The sequence below is a fragment of the Dasypus novemcinctus genome, chromosome 23 (genome assembly GCF_030445035.2).
Source record: "Dasypus novemcinctus isolate mDasNov1 chromosome 23, mDasNov1.1.hap2, whole genome shotgun sequence".
Lineage (NCBI taxonomy): Eukaryota > Metazoa > Chordata > Mammalia > Cingulata > Dasypodidae > Dasypus > Dasypus novemcinctus.
In genome coordinates this window covers 1742023-1755228 of record NC_080695.1, presented here as the reverse complement: position 1 = coordinate 1755228, position 13206 = coordinate 1742023, and the positions used below count along the sequence as shown (strand labels likewise).

The window sequence follows — 13206 nt, the reverse complement described above, 5'->3', positions numbered from 1 at the left end:
CCCGTGTCACTTTGTGCACCTCCACCCCTGTCTGCTGCTGTCTGCTTCGCCCCTGGGCAGGCATGGCTGGGGAGGGGCGGTGTCTGGGACCTCCTGCAGGCCAGAAGCAGGTGGGCTGGGGTCTCTACTGGGAACCCCACGCTCTGCAGAAGGCCCCCCAGAGCCAGCCAGGCTTTCTGCCTAGCCCCCCAGCACCCTCACGCAGTGTGGGGACCTCGGCCCAGGCCAGGCCCTTACTGTCCTGCCTCCTGGGTCAGAAGGTCAGCAAGGCCCAGCCAATCTCAGACAACCGCTCCCAGGGTCCGCCTCCCAGCTGTGGAGGGTCCAGCGGCTCCTGTAGCCCTTTGTCCTTGGCCAGTGTGCGACCTCCCCGGTTGCCTGCCCCCACACCCCAGGCCATGTCACAGCCAGGGATGTGGAGAGGGCACTCAGGCCTGGAGAGACCCAGGAGACGACACTTTGAGGGGTGCTCCCTGACATGGCTGCCCCAGGACTGCGGGGTCCCATACAGGGAACACAGCAGCTGTTTCAACAATAAATATGCAACTACCTGTTCAGCTCCTGGTTCCCAGGGGCACAGGCTGCGGCTCAGGTGCTCGGGGCAGCCCTGCTTGGCCCTTGTACTGCAGAGCCCTGGGCAGGGCGAGCTGGGCACTGACCACTGGAGGAAAGGGCTCCAATTCCACCCCAAGACTGAGAAGGGGACCGAGGGGAACATCGGAGCGCCTGGGCAGTGGTCAGCTGTACCTCCCACCGGTGGGGCCACTGACCGCCGTCGCCACTGCTTGCCCTGCCCCCACCTCCCCAGTCCAGGCGCCGGGGCGGGTCTGCGACGAGGGCTTTGATCCCTGTTGAGAAGGGTCCTGAGGCCCCTCCACTCCCTAAGTCCCGCGCTGGGCAAGGGGCTCGGGTTTCAGGGCCCCTCCTCCTCCTCCGCCCCTCGGTGGCCCGCTGCCGCCAGTGGCTCTTGCGTTGGGCCTCCCGCTCCGCCCCGGGTTGGGGCCAGCCGGCTGGACAGGAACAGAGCGGCCCGAGCCGCGCGGTCCCAGGGTGGGCAGGCGGGCTGGCGGAGAGCCCCGGGCCCGCCAGGTCCTTGCACCGGGGAGACGGGACGGCACCTCTGCGGGGGTGGGGGGCACGGTGTGGCAGGAGGAGCCCCTCCTGGGCGGGCCCCATGCCGGCCCTGCGGCCCCTCCTGCTGCCTCTCCTGGCCGCCGTGTTGGCCTCGGGCGCGTGCCTGTTGCGGGAGCCCCGCAGCCCCCCAGGGGTGTGCCCCAACCAGCTCAGCCCCAACCTGTGGGTGGACGCCCAGAGCACCTGTGAGCGCGAGTGCCTCGGGGACCAGGTGAGCCCGGGGTGCGGGGGCACGGGGAGACTGGGGGCTCAGGCGGGCGGCGGGAGGAGCCTGCATCACCCAGAGCCCCGGACCCCCTCCCAGTGTGGCACATCGTCCCCCCCCGGCTTGCCCCGAGGGTGCCCCCAACCCCGCTTCTCAGGCTCGCCAGATCTGCGGAGCTGCACGCCGGGGCCTGCTCTGCTGCCCCATCCAACACCACCGCCTGATGGGCTCCCGCTCTTCCCTCGGCCCCGGGGACGGGGGTCTGTGGCGCGCCCCTCCCGGGGACTGTCCGCGCCAGCAGGCCAGTCCTGTCCGTGGGGGCGGGAGCTGCGGGCGGGCGGGCGCCTCCTCGGCCTCGGTGAGGGGCTCCAGCGCCTCAGACCACAGAACCCGCCGCTGGCGCCCCACGCGGGCGAGCCTAGCAGGGGAGGGGGCTGCGACGGCCACTGGGTGCGTCAGAAGAGCAGCGGGCCCCGGGGGCAGCTGGACGCCGGACGCACACTGAGCCGCCTCCCGCCCCCCAGGACTGTGCGGCCGCGGAGAAGTGCTGCCCCAACGTGTGCGGGCTGCGGAGCTGCGTGGCCGCGCGCTTCGCCCCGGGGGGCCCGGCCACACCCGCGCCAGCCGCCTCCTGCGAGGGCTTCGCGTGGCGCGCAGCAGGGCTCCACCTGCGACCTGTGGGACGGGCAGCCCGTGTGCCGCTGCCGCGACCCGCTGCGGCAAGGAGCCCGCCTTCACCTGCGCCTCGGACGGCCTCACCTACTACAACCGCTGCTACATGGACGCCGAGGCCTGCCTGCGCGGCCGCCGCCTCCACGTGGTGCCCTGCAAGCACGTGCTCGGGGCGCCGCCCAGCAGCCCCGGGCCCCCCGCGCGCCCCACGCCCGGCGCCGCCCGCCCGGCGCCGCCCGCCCTCTACCGCAGCCCCGCGCCGCAGGCCGTGCCGGTCGGCGGGCACCGCCAGCCTGCACTGCGCCGTGGGCGGCCGCCCGCCGCCCGCCGTCACCTGGGAGAAGCAGAGCGAGCAGCGCGAGAGCCTCATCATGCGGCCCGACCAGATGTACGGCAACGTGGCGGTCACCAGCTTCGGGCAGCTGGTGCTGTACAACGCGCGGCCCGAGGACGCCGGCGTCTACACCTGCACGGCCCGCAACGCCGCCGGCCTGCTGCGCGCCGACTTCCCGCTGTCGGTGGTGCCGCGCGAGCCGCCCGGGACCCCGGGCCCGGCCGAGTGCCTCCGCGCGCCCCGCCGCCCCGGCCTGCGCCGCGCCCGCCGCCGCCCGCGTGCACTGGCACCTCGACCCGCAGCGCGGCGCCTGCCGCGCCTTCCCGGCCCGCGGGTGCGCGCGCGGCGGCTTCGCCACCTACGAGGCGTGCCAGCAGGCGTGCGCGCGCGGCGCCGGCGACGCGTGCGCGCTGCCCGCCGTGCAGGGCCCCTGCGAGCGCTGGCAGCCGCGCTGGGCCTACAGCCCGCTGCTGCGCCGCTGCCACGCCTTCGTCTTCGGCGGCTGCGACGGCAACGGCAACAACTTCGAGAGCCGCGCGCGCTGCGAGGCCGCCTGCCCCGCGCCGCGCGCGCGCCGCCCTGCCGCGCCTGCCGCCTCAAGAGCAAGCTGGCGCTCAGCCTGTGCCGCAGCGACTTCGCCATCGTGGGCCGCCTCACCGAGGTGCTGGAGGAGCCCGCGGGCGCCGGCGGCGGCGGCATCGCGCGCGTGGCCCTCGACGACGTGCTCAAGGACGACAAGATGGGCCTCAAGTTCTTCGGCACGCGCTACCTGGAGGTGACGCTGCACGGCGTGGACTGGGCCTGCCCGTGCCCCCAACGTGACGGCCGGCGACGGGCCGCTCGTGCTCATGGGCGAGGTGCGTGACGGCGTGGGCCGTGCTGGACGCGGGCAGCTACGTGCGCGCCGCCAGCGAGAAGCGCGTCCGCAAGATCTCCGAGCTGCTCGAGAAGAAGGCCTGCGAGCTGCTCAACCGCTTCCAGGACTAGCCCGCGCGGCCGCGAATAAAAGGCTTCCCCGGACCCCGCGGCCTGTGGCGCCTGAGGACCCCGGCTCCAGGGCCGCTCCCTCCACACCCCCCCGCCCGCCCAGCCGCTCCCCGCCACCAACAGGGGTTTCACCTGCGGGCACGGGCCGCCAGGGCGCATCAGCTCCCTCCTGGGAAGCCTCCCCGGTCCCCGTGGTGGGAGGGGGCCCCCTACGGTGCAGCCCACTGGACCCCGCCTCAGCGCCTGTCCCTGGGCCAGCTCTTATCCCTGCCCTCTCCCTCCTACTGCCCAAACTCCAGGCAGGCTGCATGCCCTGAGCTCTGACCCCTCCCTAGGCCCGGCCACCCCCTGCCTCCAGTCCAGAGGGATGGGCCCATCCTGCCCACCTGCCCCCAAGAGGGAGTGCTCCCCAGAGGCGGTGTGGCGGACACGGGGCAGGGGTAGCAGGGCACTTTATTCGAGGCAGATTGGGGTCCAGGTCTTCACCAGCCCTGCGGCTGCTGGACGAGCGCTGGACGGGGAGGGTCTGTTGCACCCAAGACCCCGCCCGGGGAGCCAGCAGCTGAAGTTCGGGATTGAGCCTCAATGTGCAGGAGATCACTCTTTCCGGAAAATCAGGCACTTGTTGTTGGCCGGCATGTCCACCTGGGGAGATGCTCTGGCTGGGCAGTGGCTCCGGGAGCGTGGGAAGGCCCCCTTCCCGCCCGACCCCACCTACCATCCTCTCCAGGCACAGGCCACTGGCCTGGCCCAGTTCCTCCAGGAGGACTGTGTCCCGCAGACCCCACTCTGGATTCCTGCCCAGGGGAAGTAAGATGGAGTCAGGGCCTGGGGTGGGGTAGGGGGCACCCACCTGCCCTCCCTAGCCAGGCCCCTGTCCTCCCAGCCCACCTGCACCTGAGGACCAGGTCAAAGTCCACGTTGCTCTGGGGGGAGATCTTCCCATTGATGGCATAGGGCTGCAGAGACAGAGACCACTGGGCCTGACCCCAGGCCTAAGGGCAGCCCCGGGATGAGGCGGGGCAGAGCACTGCTGCCGGCCTCCTGGGCGCACTGCAAAGGCTCGCAGCAGGCTGGAGGGCCCCAGTGAGAGGGAAAGCCGAGGGGCCGACGGTGAGCCAGAGCAGTGCCCTCCACCACGTCAGAGGGCCTGGCAGGTGACGAGAAGGCAAGCTGCACTGGAGAGCGCCCCAGAGCCCAGGGCTGGGGAGACCAGCAGGGACTTAAAGGAGCAACGTCCATGCGACAGGCCAGGATTGGCTGACCAAGGCTCTGATAGGAGCTGCCAGGGTCTCTCCTGCAAGCGGAGAGTTCTACAAGGCGTTCTGGTGGGAGCACTCACCCCATAGGTGATCAGCAGTGCCTTGGGTTTGAGCAGGTGCCCTGCTGCTCTGAACAGGCCCTGGGGAGGCAAGGGAAGGCCCAGTGAAGAGCGAGGCTGGGGCTAGAGGTCCTGCAGGGGCCTCCCAAGGCCCCATCGCCACATCCCTGAGGCAGGCAACCAGGCACCTGGTTCCCTCCCAGAGCAGGATGGGGAGTCAGAGACCCGGCCCTGCAGGGCAGAGCCCCTCGCCCTCCCACAGACCTCGGTGCAGCGCAGGGGGCTGATGTGGGCCATGTTGATGCACAGCAGCAGGTCCAGCGACTGGGGCAGGATTCCACCCCACTGCTCCCAGCCCCAGGTCACATCCAAGTACAGCGGCGCCTTCACGTTGGTCAACCCCTGCGCCTGCGTGGTGGCTGAAATGCTGTAGGAGGGCAGGGCCATGGGTGGGGGCCCCAGTCTGAGCACCCACATTTCTGGCCACTGCCCCGCCCCATCGCAGCCCTGAGCAGAGGCTCTGAGGGGAAAGGCCTCATCCGGGTTACACAAGGCATTGGGGACCGAGGGCGGTGGCATGCAGCCCAGCTCTGCCTGTCCCGGAAGCCGCCCGCTCTCTCAGCCTCGGGAGGCCCCGCGTTTCGCGGCCTGCGTGGGATGAGCGGGACCCCACCGGCCTCGGATCTGGGGCGCCTCGGGCTCCCTGCCGTCCTCACGCCACCGGGCTGAGCAGGGTCTCGCCTTCCCACCGGCCCCGCCTGCCCGAGGGGAAGCGACCGGCTCAGCGGGACCCGGGGCGCCGGCCACACCTCTCCAGGCAGCGCTGGTCCACGTCCGATGGCTGCCACTCGGCATAGGGGAAGGCCCGCGCGAAGTGAGCCGCGTGCTGGCCGGAGCCCGAGGCCACCTCGAGCACGCGAAGGCCGTGCTGGGCCGGGTCGATGTACTGCCGCAGCACGCGCAGGATGGGGTCCTTGTTCCGCTCGGCGGCCGCAGCCACCAGCATCGCGGCTGCGCCCTCCGCCCGCGGAAGGGCTTCCGGCTCGGCCCCACGAAGGTCGCTGACCGGAAGGCGCGGGGCGCAGAGAGCGGTGTTGCCCGGAAGACGCGGAGCGCGCCGGGAGTTGTAGTGCGGGGCCGCAGAGCACGCTGGGAGGCGTGGTCTGGGGCACGCCCGACGGACTACAACTCCCAGGAAGCCGCGCGCCTCGCCACGGGGGCCCGTGGCCCGGGACCCCGTTCCCAGCGGAGTCGGAGGGTATCAGGCGACCCGGAGCTAGGGCTCCCATCGCCCAGGCCCGTCCTAGTGTCCACATGGCGCTTGTCACTCTCTGAAGCTGCCTGTGCGTCCGGGGTCCCGTTCGCGAGGTACCCCGCGGAAGTTGGGGGACATTACGGGGCGCCGCAGGGCACCTCGCCACTGGGGCTGGGGCGGGACGGATGCTTCCCGTGGTTTCCGGTTTTGTTTCCTTTTCTCTACTCTGCGGTTGAAGTGAGTTGGATGTTGAGATAGGAGAGAAATAAAAGAAGTATGCGCCGCCCGGGAATCGAACCCGGGTCGCAAGAATGGGAATCTTGCATGATACCACTACACCAGCGGCGCGGTTGGGGACTGGGGCCGCCCGGCACCTAGGAGACTGTGACGCAGCCGGCTGTGAGGGGCGGGGCCACTGCGCATGCGCAGTGCCGCCTAGGTCTGCCCCGCGGGGGGCGAGTGGTGCGGGCTGACCGCCTGCAGCCGTGGAAACCGCGGGGCCAGCGCGGGCTCGTGTCCCCGCGGGAGGCCGTGCCTGCGACGCTGTCCTGCCCTTGTACGGGGCTGCGGACACAGGCCTGCCTGACCCCTGGCCTCGAGTCCCACGCTGCTTGGATCGGGCTGTAACGGAAGGTTAGGAATTAACAAATCATTAGGCTCCCTCGCCTTTGGGGAGATGCCTTTCCGTTACGGACGGCGTAATGGTTCCTGTGGACTTACCCACCCTGGTGGACGCTGACCTTTGCCGTGGAAATTCCACGCGGAGCTCCCCCGGCTGACAGGTGAGGAGGCTAACCCTTGTGTATACCTTTGCTTAGTGACCTGTCCACCTGCTGTTTAATAGCCACGTGGAAAACCTCGTGACTGACTTCTACTCTCCACTCTCCTGTCTCAGCACCTCTGAATATGGAACTTTGTCACGCCCCCTGCTTTGGGGTCCGCCTTAATGTTTATTAAGGAAGGAACCTGTGTCCAGCTCCACCCACTTGTTCATTAGTACCCCAGGGTCATCAAATACTAGGTTTTCTGCAGCTCCAGGAGGCAGTCTTGGGTCAGGAGGCTACTGTGCTCCATTGCTTGAGCAGCGAATACCCTCTCTTGCTTTGAAACGCTGGTGTCTCAGGAACTGGCTTTAAGGACACATCAGGAGAGCAATCCATCTTGAGTAAATTTTTGTGTGTTGTGTGAAGAGTGAGTCAAGATTCATATTTTTTCTGCTTATGGATATCAAGTTGTTCTGGCACCTTTTGTTGGAAAGGCTGCTCTTTACCCATTAAATTGCATACTGATATTTGGTCAAAAATCAATTGATCAATACAGTGACAGAACGTTGAGTACAGATTACCAGGGAGGGGACAGGAAGAATGAGCAGTTAATGTGTGAAGAGTCCAGGGTTTCTGCTTGGAGTGGTGGGAAAGCCCTGGGAATGGATGGTGGTGAGGGCAGCACATTGCAAAGGGGGTTGACTCCACTGAATTGTTTGCTTGTGAGAGTTATATTGTATATAAGTTTCCACCATTAAAAAAAAGAGAAACTAAAGAGACAATGAGGGAAGTGGATTTGGCTCAACAGATAGAGCGTCCCCCTACCTCATGGGAGGTCCAGGGTTCAAATCCAGGGCCTTCTGGCCTGTGTGATGAACTGGTCCACATGCGGTGCTGATACGGGCAAGGAGTGCTGTGCCACACAGGGGTGTCCCCCACGTAGGGGAGCCCCAAGCGCAAGGAGTGCACCGCATAAGGAGTGCTGCCCCGTGCAGAAAAAAAAAAGACAATGACACTCAAATGCCACACACCATCCTGGAGTAGATCTAATAATGGAAAAGGCCCAAAAGGACATTATTGGGACATTGAAAAACTTGGAATATCGACTGTATGCTTTCTATGAATGTTAAATTTCTTGAACTTGATGCCTGTATTTAAAGTGGTTACATAAATGAATATCCTTATCCTTAGGAAATGTACATGATAATTAAGTGTTCAAGGAGCATGTGGCATACAGCCTATTCTAAATTAGATAAATAGGTGGATGGATGGATAGAATGATAGGGCAAATGTGGCAAAATGTTAAGAGTTAGATCTGGGTAACTGGGGGAGAGGAGTATGTTGGGAGTTCTTTGCAAGGGTTTTGTATTATTTTTATAATTATTTTGGAAATTTGAAATTATTGCACAATAAATAGTTTTCAGAATCACCTGAACTGTATATGTATGGGTCTATTTCTAGACACTTTGTTTTATGTGTGCCGATACCACACCATTTCCAAAATCAGATAGCATGAATTTTAAGATTATTTCAGCTATTCTGGGTCCTTTGTATTTTCATATAAATTTCAGAGAATCAGCTTGTCAATTCATACTTTTTAAAAACCTACTAGAATTCTTATTGGAAGTGCACTGACATTATAGAACAATTTAGGAAGAATTAACTTTTTTTTAAAAAGATTTATCTATTTATTTATTTATCCCCCCTCTCCTCCGGTTGTCTGTTCTTTGTCCACTTCTGTTGTTGTCAGCAGTACAGGAATTTGTGTTTCTTTTTGTTGCATCATGTTGTGTCAGCTCTCTGTGTGGGCGGCGCCATTCCTGGGCAGGCTAAACTTTCTTTCGCGCTGGGCGGCTCTCCTTATGGGGCACACTCCTTGCGTGTGGGGCTCCCCTACACGGGGGACAGCCCTGCATGGCAGGGCGCTCCTTGTGCATGTCAGCACTGCGCATGGGCCAGCTTCACATGGGTCAAGGAGGCCCGGGGTTTGAACCGCAGACCTCCCATGTGGTAGGCTGATGCCCTAACTACTGGGCCAAGTCCGCTTCCCAGAATTAACTTCTTAACATACTGAGTTTCCAAATCCATGAACATAGTATATTTACTTATTTTCTTTTAAAATGTCTCTCAGCATTGTTTCCTAGTTTTCACATAGAAGTCTTGCACAGCTTTTGTTTCATTTACTCTTAAGCATTTTATATTTTTTAATGTTGCCATAAAGGGAATTCAACATACGGTTTCCAGTTGTCTGTTATTAGTAGTTAGAAATAAAGTTGATTTAAAAAGTAAAAAAAGAAAAAAAGAAGCACCAGGATTAAAGAATCTGCTTTTGCTGGGTAATAAGACCTCATCCACAGCCTCAGCAGGCAGTGTCCTGAGGCCGGGGCGGGGGCGCGCGCACGTAGGGCCCCCTGGCAGATACCAGGGGCCCCCCTGCCCCCTCCTCCATGGGCTCCCCAGATCTGGTCCCTTACTGTGCCCCACCACGGGCCCCTCTGCCATGGCCCTCTCGCCACACCTGCCCTCTGCCCCTCCCTGGAAGCCCCTTCTAGGGCCTGTGGCCCCCACCTTTGTCCTCAGAGGGCTGGAACCTTCCAGCAGGCTCACGGCCTTGGTTTCCAGAGGGTTTAGGCCAAGGCACGGCCCGTGATACCCCCTCCTTCCCCTCCTCACGAGCGACGCCATGCTGGGCGCAGGTGCGCCTCAGCTTGCGGCCCCCACCGCGGCCTCCAGCGCGCCCAGGGCCTTGCCAGCCGCGGCTGCCTCGGCCAGCCTGCCTGCCGCGGGCCGCGGGCCCCAGCCTCGCCGCTCTGTTCCTTGGCAGGACAGCCTGTCCCTCGCAGGGCTGGGAGCTCTGTGGGGTGATGGCCATCTGTCCATGCCCCCAGGGCGTGAGTGACTGAGCAGGGGACCTTCACCGGCAGCTCAAGGCCGCGGTGAGCGGTTAAAGGGCCGGCTGTGCGGATGACGCAGGACCAAGTCGGCCTTGAAGGAGCGATGGGCTGACGCTGGCTGGGGGGGGGGCACCGCTGGGGTGCAGGGGGGCCAGTGAGGGTGCAGCTGGACCGTGAGGTCCTGCCTGGAGGAGGGCTGCTTGAGGGCCCCCTGCACCCCAGCAGTGCCTCTCCCCCAGTGCTTGTCTGGGGAGCTGGGCAGCCCCCTCCCCATCTGCTCAGGGCTCCCCTCTCTTCTCGGGTCCCAGCCCTTGGTGCGTCCCCACGCCCGACGGCCTTGCTTAGGGACAGGATGTAGCCGAGGGGGCGGGGGCGGAGGTGCCGGGAGGGGAAGGCCAGGCTCCACTCCCCGGGGCAGGCAGGGGTTGCCACCCCAGGGTCCCCCATTGCCCGCACAGTGGGAGGGGCTAGGGCAGCCCCGCCTGACCCCCCAGGAGCCCCCCCGTCCCTCCCCAGGTCAGGCACTCTGCGTCCTGCTGGGCCGACCTGCTCCCACTCCTGCCTTGGGGAGCCTCCACCCACCCTGCCTGCTTGGGGGCTTCAGACCCCGCTTTGACAGGGGGGGAGCAGAGGGAGCTGGCTTGGCGCTGGGACCCACTGGCGGCTGTGTGCTGAGGATGCCCCAGGCGTTTGTCAGTCCCGCAGCCCCGAGCCCCAGAGCCTCTGTGATGACCGGTCAGGGTCAGGGGGGGTCCAGGGCTGCGGGCCATTTTTGGCTGGGTGTTTTACTAGGGACTCAGCTCGGCCAGAGGACCCCGGGCGGCCTGGAGAGCAGTGCCCTGGGAGGCCCTCCCGATGGCCAGCCTGGGGCTTGGGGGCTGTCCCGGGCCTGCGCCTCCCTGGCTCGAGCAGGGCCCCTTCACCTCCTGGCCCCTCCTGGAGCTCGCAGGCCCTGGCCTGCGGCCGGTGGGGGAAGCAGCTCTCTCCATCCTCTCTCCTTCAGGTCCCCCCCAGATGGAGCTGGGGGGAAGGCCTGGGTGAAGGCAGTCCTGCACACACCCAAGGGCGTTCACGGGAGGGCGGCCCTTTCCTCTGCCCAGCCCCCCTTTCTCTTGCTGACGCCCCTCACGCTGGCCCGGGCACCTGGGCCGAAGCCCTACCAAATATTAGGGGTCACCTCTGCCCACTGCCTCGGGGTCTGGACACCGACAGCCCCGGCCCAGGGTCACGCTCATTGCCTCCCAAGGGTGGGCCAGTCGGGCTCCCAGGGCCAAACCTGGCCACGCCCGCCGGGCTGCAGGGGCCAGCTGGGCCCACGTGCGCTGCTGCGCCCAGGCTCGCCGGCTCCCGGCGCCGGAGGAGCCCCACGGCCCCGGGGCCACGCGGGAGGCCGCCCGCGCGGGGTCGCCAGGGCGCCGCCCCGCCCCGCGCACGCGCGCGCACAGCCCGGCCCGGGCCCCACCCACTCCACCGCCCGCTCCCCCGCCTCCCGGCGGCCCGAGCCGCGCGGCCCCTTTAAGGGCGGGGGGCGTGTAGCGGGCCCGCCCCCCCCGTGCCCCGCCGCCCGTTAAAGGGGGCCGCGCCCTCCGCGCCCGCCGACCGCGAGCCGGGCAGGAGGGCGCGGGAGTCTGGCCGCGGGCGGGAGGCGGGCGTGCGTCCGAGCGAGCGCGTGGGCAGCCTGCGCGCCATGTACACACCATCACCCAAGGGGCCCCAGCAAGCTGGTCGCGCAGCGCCGCACAGGTGCGACGGGGGGCGGGAGCGCCCGGGGGCTGCACCGCCGGGGTCCGCCGCCGGCCCCGGCCCCGCACGGGGGGGCCCTCGGCCCCGGGGCGCCGTGACCATCCGGGGCTCCGCGCGCCGGGATCCCGGGGACGGCCCGGCGGCTGACGCGCCCGGTGCCCCGCAGGTCCCACGCAGCAGCAGGTGGAGAGCAGGCTCGGCGAGCTCCAGAAATGCCGGCAGCCCCGCGCCGCCGCCGCCGCCGCCCGCCGCCCCCGCGGGCGCAGCTGCCGGGGCCCCTGGCCCCCATCCAGGTGAGCCGCGGCCTCCCCCTCCGACGGCCGCGGGGCGCAGAGGGTGACCTTGGGGAGAGGTTACGGGTGACCGCGCCACTTGGCCCGGGGCGGGGCGTGCGGAGGGGCGGGGCGCGCGGATCCCGCCCCCGCCGGCTCCCGGGCGCTTCCGCCTCACCTGCTGGGCCGACGCGGGCCGGCCCCGGTGTGTGGGGGTCCCGGAGGACGCCACCCGGGAAGGCAGCCGATTGGCTCTTGGGTCCGAGCAGCCGGGCTGCGGACTGCGCTCTCCCGGGCGACCTTGCGGTGGGCGCCAGGCCCGGCCGAGCAGGCCAAGGTCAAGGTTTGAGGCAAGCTGCCCGCGGTTCCCCTTCCGCGCAGAGCCGGGTCCAGGCGCCGGCCTGCGAGTCTCCTGGCTCGGCAGAGCCGGCGGGGAGAGGCGCAGCGGCTCCAGGCCCTGCCCTTCACCTCCGACCCCCAGTGCAGTCCGGGTCAAGGCGAGCGCGTGGACAGCTTGAGTGGGCCCTCAGCCAGAGCGCAGGGCTCTGGAGGCACGTCCGCACGACCCCCACTGGGGGCAGAACCCCCCCAGCCCTCTGCACCTGTCTGTCTCGGTTCCTCAAGCTGTCCGTCCCACTCACTCAGCTAACACCTTGGGCCTTGCCCCAGACCCACACCTGCCTGAGGGCTCCCCAGGTGGTGCCAGGAGGACGGCGGGTGGAGGGGTTCCCCGAGCCCGGGACAGACCTCTCCCAGAGAGGCCGGGGAGGGTCACAGGGGCGCACTGGGCCGAGCCTCAGCCGGTGGCAGCCTGTAGGGCTTCCGCTGGGGCAGGTCGCCTGGGGCTTGTGGTCATGCAGCTGGGAGCTGGGGGTGCCTGCCCTGCCCCCGCGGGGGAGATAAGGGTGCGTTGACAGCAAAGCTGGGGTGCCAGGGAAGGAGATGGAAAAGATAGCCCAGCTCCTGAGCGGGCAGAACCCCAAGTGAGGGCCCCAGTGAGAGCCCCAGGCTCAGTCACTGCCCTCCCTGGACCCCCTAAAGCCCCCCAGGAGGCCTCACATCTCAGCCAAGCAGGTGCACGGGGCTGAGGGGACTTGGACGGGGCTGGGGGCCAGACCTGTGTGGCCTGTGCGGGCACTGTCCACATGCCCCTCCTCGGTCACAGTGTGGCACGTGCCACCCTCTTGCCTGTGCCCACGCCCTAGTGGTTGGTGGTGGGGTCCCCAGCTCGGGGCCTGGGGCCTGTCTGGCCTGGCCCCTGCCCCCTCTTCTCACGGGGGCTTCTCTCACCACCACCCCCTTCCTGGAATCCCCCCCCACTTCCCACCCTGTCACTCCACCGCCTGCCTTCTCATCCCACCCCTCCGGCCACCTGCGCTCTGGCTGGGCTCCGGCCTGGGGGAGTCTGGGTCCCAGCCCTGCCCCCACCTGTGGCCGCTGCGCCCAGTTGACTGGGGCTGGGCCCGATGAGGCTGTGCCCCTGGTGAGCTCGCCCTCCTGGGCAGGTGTTGGGAAGAAGATAAAACAGGCCATGAGGTCCTGCAGCAGAGGGTGGCAAGGAAACACTGGGGCCAAGCCCTGGAGGGGGCAGGGTGGGGATCGGGGTTAGCAAAAAAGTGGGGGAG

At 66.7% G+C, this 13206-nt stretch overlaps 3 protein-coding genes and 1 non-coding gene across 5 annotated transcripts in view; 2 read left to right on the top strand and 2 right to left on the bottom strand.

The window, feature by feature from the left end:
* Positions 1-35: 35 nt before the first annotated feature.
* On the top strand, positions 36-3390 carry WFIKKN1 (WAP, follistatin/kazal, immunoglobulin, kunitz and netrin domain containing 1). Its single transcript, XM_004472334.4, is given in 9 exon segments — positions 36-1345; positions 1864-1989; positions 1991-2050; positions 2052-2291; positions 2293-2583; positions 2585-2911; positions 2914-3156; positions 3158-3217; positions 3219-3390. Coding segments are annotated over 9 exon segments (1632 nt in total). The 5' UTR covers positions 36-1174; the 3' UTR covers positions 3333-3390.
* Positions 3391-3767: 377 nt separating this feature from the next.
* METTL26 (methyltransferase like 26) lies at positions 3768-5957 on the bottom strand. Of its 2 annotated transcripts, XM_004472336.5 has the most exons (6): positions 5463-5738; positions 4918-5080; positions 4675-4734; positions 4224-4291; positions 4051-4129; positions 3768-3977 (listed from the first exon to the last, which is right to left on the bottom strand). In XM_004472336.5, exons 1-6 carry the CDS (start codon positions 5657-5659, stop codon positions 3930-3932), a joined length of 615 nt encoding a protein of 204 aa, XP_004472393.1. In that variant the 5' UTR covers positions 5660-5738; the 3' UTR covers positions 3768-3929. The 2 variants fall into 2 exon arrangements, with proteins under 2 accessions (XP_004472393.1, XP_058141584.1); XM_058285601.1 differs by lacking the exon at positions 4918-5080 and having other exon boundaries at positions 5463-5957.
* A 228-nt stretch (positions 5958-6185) lies between these two features.
* TRNAG-CCC (transfer RNA glycine (anticodon CCC)) lies at positions 6186-6256 on the bottom strand. The gene has a single exon. It is a non-coding gene; the product is annotated as a tRNA-Gly (tRNA).
* Positions 6257-9355: 3099 nt separating this feature from the next.
* MCRIP2 (MAPK regulated corepressor interacting protein 2) overlaps positions 9356-13206 on the top strand; it is a 6726-nt gene continuing 2875 nt past the window's right edge. The window contains exons 1-3 of the mRNA XM_058286737.1: positions 9356-9368; positions 11181-11309; positions 11476-11602. Coding sequence (XP_058142720.1) covers positions 9356-9368; positions 11181-11309; positions 11476-11602 — 269 coding nt within the window. The remainder of the gene's footprint in view (positions 9369-11180; positions 11310-11475; positions 11603-13206) is intronic.